This window comes from Carcharodon carcharias, chromosome 1 (assembly GCF_017639515.1).
Source record: "Carcharodon carcharias isolate sCarCar2 chromosome 1, sCarCar2.pri, whole genome shotgun sequence".
Taxonomy (NCBI): Eukaryota; Metazoa; Chordata; class Chondrichthyes; order Lamniformes; family Lamnidae; genus Carcharodon; species Carcharodon carcharias.
Genome location: NC_054467.1, coordinates 218,831,623 through 218,837,622, shown reverse-complemented (window position 1 = coordinate 218,837,622; position 6,000 = coordinate 218,831,623). Strand labels below are relative to the sequence as shown.

The 6,000-nt window shown below is 41.7% G+C and overlaps 1 protein-coding gene across 1 annotated transcript in view; it reads right to left on the bottom strand.

The window, feature by feature from the left end:
- Window positions 1–715: 715 nt before the first annotated feature.
- LOC121279130 (methyl-CpG-binding domain protein 2-like) overlaps window positions 716–6,000 on the bottom strand; it is a 157,118-nt gene continuing 151,833 nt past the window's right edge. Inside the window, exon 7 of the mRNA XM_041190125.1 lies at window positions 716–1,378. Within this exon, the coding sequence (XP_041046059.1) occupies window positions 1,375–1,378 (4 nt within the window). The 3' untranslated portion in view covers window positions 716–1,374. The remainder of the gene's footprint in view (window positions 1,379–6,000) is intronic.

The following is a 6,000-nucleotide window of genomic DNA, read 5'->3' as shown; positions in this document are numbered from 1 at the left end:
CCTAAAGTGTGGTTGAACTAAATTCAGCCTTATAAAATTGCAACATTTTCATCCTTGAGGATTCTCTTGCCTTCTTTTAAGTGCACAGTATTGTGTGCCTGTCCACACTGTAGTAGGCAGGATTGTTCGTTATGAGTTGCACTCCTCACCAGTACATTTATAACCATTAATTTGCTCTCCTAACACTGACCAACAAATGGCTAAGTTTCTTGGTGGGGGGAGGGACAAGAGGGAGGGGGAATGCAGGAGAAGGGGGAAAGCAGGAGAAAGGGAAGGGGAAGCAGGGAATAGAGGGAGAAGAGAAGTAGGAGAAAGAGGAATGGGAGGGAGGAAGAAAGGAGGAAGAGGGCGAGGGGAAGGAGGAAGAGGGCGAGGGGAAGGAGGAAGAGGGCGAGGGGAAGGAGGAAGAGGGCGAGGGGAAGGAGGAAGAGGGCGAGGGGAAGGAGGAAGAGGGCGAGGGGAAGGAGGAAGAGGGCGAGGGGAAGGAGGAAGAGGGCGAGGGGAAGGAGGAAGAGGGCGAGGGGAAGGAGGAAGAGGGCGAGGGGAAGGAGGAAGAGGGCGAGGGGAAGGAGGAAGAGGGCGAGGGGAAGGAGGAAGAGGGCGAGGGGAAGGAGGAAGAGGGCGAGGGGAAGGAGGAAGAGGGCGAGGGGAAGGAGGAAGAGGGCGAGGGGAAGGAGGAAGAGGGCGAGGGGAAGAAGGAAGAGGGCGAGGGGAAGGAGGAAGAGGGCGAGGGGAAGGAGGAAGAGGGCGAGGGGAAGGAGGAAGAGGGCGAGGGGAAGGAGGAAGAGGGCGAGGGGAAGGAGGAAGAGGGAGGGAGGAAGCAGAAAGAGAATGCAATTCAGAAAGAGGCTGTGATTATGTATTGAAGCAGCATTGTTTTCTCCTTATTAAAAAAATGCTGCAGCTTAAACTGTTCCAGAGTTGAACAATATTTAATAACAAAAATAAGATTTCCTATATATAACATAACAGCTTTGTTTAGACAGCCCCAATATTTTCTGGAAAATTTTACAGCTCTCTAGAAGCACAGACCAATCACAATCTTTTCTAGAATGCATTGCACTTAAGTGAGAACATTCTGTCCTCTCCAACATGATGGTAGAAATGATAAAGATTATGGTACAGGCTGGATTTGTCCACAACACATTTCAGTGAAATCAACAATTAAGTGGTTACATGAGTCTTACTGCCCTTCTGTTCCTTGCCCCCCTCTATTTAAAAATCCGATAAAAGATCGTGTAATGCACTGATCCTTTTTCAGTGAAGTTATCGAAGTCTCTGCCCGAGTTGGACCGATTCTTTTTGATCCCACGTGCTTGGATGTAGTCTTCAATTTTATGGGTTTGGGATTATCAAGTCCAAAACTGAATACAATTACCTGCAAAAGGTAGAAAGAGAAATGAGCTATTCCTTTTTAACAATTAGTTAAAATGCTGTATAAAACGCTGATTAGGCCACAGCTAGAGCATCGTGTGCAGTTCTGGAATCCGCATTATAGTGAGGATGTGATTGCACTAGAGAGAGTGCAGAGGAGATTTGCTAGGATGTTGCCTGGCTGGAGAGTTTTAGTTATGAGTCGATTGGATAAACTGGGGTTATTTTCCCTGGAGCAGAGGAGATTGAGGGGGGGACATGATTGAGTTGTATAAAATTAGGAGGGATTATAGATAGGGTGGACAGGAAGGAACTTTTTCCTTTGTTGGAGGGATCAATAACCAGGGAGCATAGATTTAAGATAAGGGCCAGGAGGTTTAGAGGGGATGTGAGGAAGAATTTTTTCACCCAGAGGGTGGTGGGAATCTGGAACTCACTGCCTGAAAGGGTGGTAGAGTCAGGAACCCTCATAACATTTAGGAGGTATTTGGATGTGCACTTGCGATGCCATGGCATACAAGGCTATGAGCCTAGTGCTGGAAAATGGGATTAGAATAGTTAGGTACTTGTTTGACCAGCGCAGACTCAATGAGCCGAAGGGTCTTTTCCTGTGCTGTAGACCTCTATGACTCTGAGTTATAAAACAAAATACTGACAAAAAAATTTTTTTAACAAAGCCAACATTCTTCTTTCCACTATCCCCAATGAACAAGCATACTTTTTTTCTAAATTTTGTGCCCACTGTAAGTTATTGTTTCTGGGTGGTGTGTCCAATTCTGAGCATCCACACCTTAGGAAAGGTATTAAAGCCTCCGAGAGGGTGAGGATATTGACGAGAATGTTGGTACCAGGGATGAGGAACTTCAGTTCTGTGGAGATACTAGAGGGATTGTTATCCTTGGGGCAGAAAAGGTCAATAGGAGGTTTAACAGAGGCATTCAAAATCAAGAAGCATTCCGACTGAGTAAAAGGAGAAACTGTTTCTGCTAGCAGAAGGGGGCGCATATGTAGAGAATGCAGATTTAAGGTGATTGGCAAAAGAGCCTGAGCTGAGACAAGGATGACTTTTTTTTAATGCAGCGGGTTGTGATCTGGAATGCACTACCCAAAAGCATGATAGAAGCACATTCAATAGCCAAAAGTGAACTGAATAAACAGTTGTGAGGAACGGGTGGAGAAGTAGGAATAATTGGATGGCTCTTTCAAACAGCTGGCATGGGCATCTGTGGTATAGAGGGATCTGGGTGTCCTTGTACATGAGTCACAAAATGTTAGCATGCAGATACAGCAAGTGATTAGGAAGGCAAATAAAATGTTGGCCTTTATTATAAAGGGGAAGGACTATATTGCTACAACTGGACAGTGCATCAGTGAGAACACACCTAGAGTACAGTATACAGTTTCAATCACCTCACTTAAGGGGGGGATATACTTGCATTGGAAGCAGTTCAGAGGAGGATCACTTGGCTGATTCCTGACACAAAGAGTAAAGTAAAAGCAAAATTACTGTGGATGCTGGAAATCTGAAATAAAAACAGAAAATGCTAGGAACACTCAGCAGGTCTGACAGCATCTGTACAGAGAGAAATAGTTAACATTTTGAGTCCATATGACCTTTCTTCAGAGGCTCTGAAGAAGGGTCACACAGGCCCTGTTTCTCTCTCTCCAGATGCTGTCAGATCCGCTGAGTTTTTCCAGCATTTTCTGTTCTGACATGAAGGGGTTGTCTTATGAGGAAAGATTGTGCCGGTTGGCCCTATACTCATTGTAGTTTAGAAAAGTGAGAGGTGATCTTATTGAAATATAAAAGATTTTGATGGGGCTTGACAGGGTAGACACGGAGGATGTTTCCCCTCAAGGAGAAATCAGAACTGGGGGCAAAGTTTCAAAATAAAGGGTCCCCCATTTAAGATGGAGATGAGAAGGGGTTTCTTCTCTCAAAGGGGTGTTAGTTTTTGGAATTCTCTTCCCCAAAGGAGTGGAGGCTGGGTTATTGAATATAATCAAGGCTGAATTCAACAGATTTTTGATCAACAAGGCTGTCGAGGGTTATTGGGAGTGGACAGGAAAGCTAAGTTAAGGCTACAATCAGATCAACCATGAGCATATTGAACGGCAGAGCAAACTCGATGGGCCAAATGGCCTACTGCTGCTTCTATTTCTTATGATTTTAGGCATCTACGAAGCAATGAGAAATCTTTGGACTTTCACTGAGCATCTTAATTCACCCAGTTAACTCAAGGTACACTGAGTGGCTGAACAAATACAACTAAACATAAATAATTCAATATTTGGATGTAACAAATTTGCTCCAGCCATAACTTGTTTTGATGCACCTACCATCTGGTCTAACAGTATCTTAGCAAGGACCTTATTGTAGAATCAGCTGACCTATTTAAAGTTATTCTGTTAAAAAATAGCTTCAACAAATGATACAATTTCTTTCCTATTTCCTGTAGCTAGTGCTCTTGTCAAATGCAAAGCAGTAAGAAAGAAATTCTAAGTAACAGATAACTACTTTTATTGCCAACAATCCCATCCGAAAGATTAGTCTGTTAAGCTCTTCTCCCCCATACTTCACAGGCAAAATCCATTACTAGTATTTAATTGCAGCATCCACTGATAGGTTTAATTTTGGCTCCTTGAGAATTTTGGGGGGAAATTTGCAAGTTGCGACTGACACTCAGATGACAGAAGGGAGGAAAATTATATCTGAAGGTTGCCTTTTCAAACACACAGAATAATTAACCTTTGCTTTCACTAATCTGTAATGCTAAGAACCAATCCACCTTGTCAAGGACAATTAGTGATGGGGAATAAATGTTAATATGCCAGTAATACCCACATCCTAGGAATGAGTAAAACAGAACTGATATTGCATATTTCGCTTTTGTAATGGCCTCCCAAACTAATGTGATTCTGACTGCTGTACATTTCAATGATATTTTTATATTTATTGAGGTTCAGACACTAAACAGACAAGAATGTAACTAAGCACTGCACTCTTAAATCAGACAAGTGTTCAGATAGATAGACAAAATTACATAATTATAGCACTAAAATAGCAGTTGATTTCAAAGAGACTATCCATTGGCTCAGCATACATTTACAAGGAAGCTTGTCATTCAGAGGTAGTTCCCAAATCGAGGGTGAATTTGAACCATTTCTTGGTTCCAATTCTGAACCTGACCAAAACATATTATGAACTTCAGAAGCTGCAATTCTGAGGCTGACTTGTAACCTGACCTAGAGTGATTGCTTTTAAAAAAGGGCATCAAGAAGTTAAGTCAGTACTATCCCACGTTCTTAAAAAGAAATGTGAGCAGATTGCAGATGCATCAGTCATAATATTCTAACATACTCTAGATTCAGGAATTGTGCCTATGGATGGAAAAATTAGAAATGTTTACATTATTTAGAAAGGGAGGGAGGGAGGAAATGTGGAAGTTCCCAGAATCTATCAGAGAAGTGTGACTGAGCACTTAGACAAGTGATCAGATTCAAGAGAGTTGCCATTGATTTGTAGAGGGTAGGTCACGTCTGCCTAAATGTTAAAATCATTCTCACAAAAAGGTTGTGGAGGTGGTGTCAATTGAAAATTTCAAGACTGAAAACAATATACTTTTGTTAGGTAAGAGTATGAAAAGATATAGAACTGATGCAGATAAATGAGGTTGAGGTACAAAAAGGCCATTATCTGTTGAATGATAGAACAAGTTCAATAGGCTCAGTACCCTGCTCTTGTTCCTAAATGTTTCATCATTCTGAAGTTAAGGCATTGGGGCCAGGGAAAAGAAAAAGATGGGAGAATGCACTGGGAAAATGCCATTAGTGACCATACCATTAGTCTGTATACAAGATTAAGAGAAAAGATCAAAAGTGCCATCCAGGGAAGTTAATATACCAATTTAATCAAGTCATCCTCCATCAACTAGTCACAACAACAGAAAAACTTTAACTAAACAAGAAGTGAAACACTTCAGAAAATTGATTTTGTTTTGTTTAATCACGAATATGAGAAGAACATTTTTGAAGATGCGAACGTGGTTTCCCCTTAATGAACAGCAAACCTGCTGACCTATACGTTCCAGTGCATGTTTTGTAATTCTTTTTGTTATTAAAAGAATAATCAGAGGTAAGATTTCTTAGATTGTCCTGTTAACAAAAAAAAACATAGTTTTAAGAAAGACTTCAAGTTGGCTTGGAAATGTCAGGTCCCTGAGGCTCAATCATTAAAGGTTAGCTACAGCAGATTTTCCATTATGTTTTGCAACTGGGTAAATTGCATTCATTCACCACAGTCCTTTAGGTTTATTGTGACACAAGGAGTCTGGATGGGGTAAATAGATAGGAACTGGCCCATTGGCAGAAGAGTCGAGAATTAGAGGGACTAAATGGCAAAAGAGCCAATAGCAACGGGGGAAAATCTTTTTTACTTAGTGAGAGTGTTCAGAATTTGAAATGCACTGCCCTAGAGTGGGATGGAGGTAGATTCAATTGTGGCTTTCAAAAAGAAATTCAATAAGTATCTGAAGAGAAAAAAAATTGCAGGGCTGTGGGGAAAGGGTAAGGAAGTGGGACCAATTGAGTTGCCCTGTAGAGAGCCAGCACAGACATGGCTTCCTT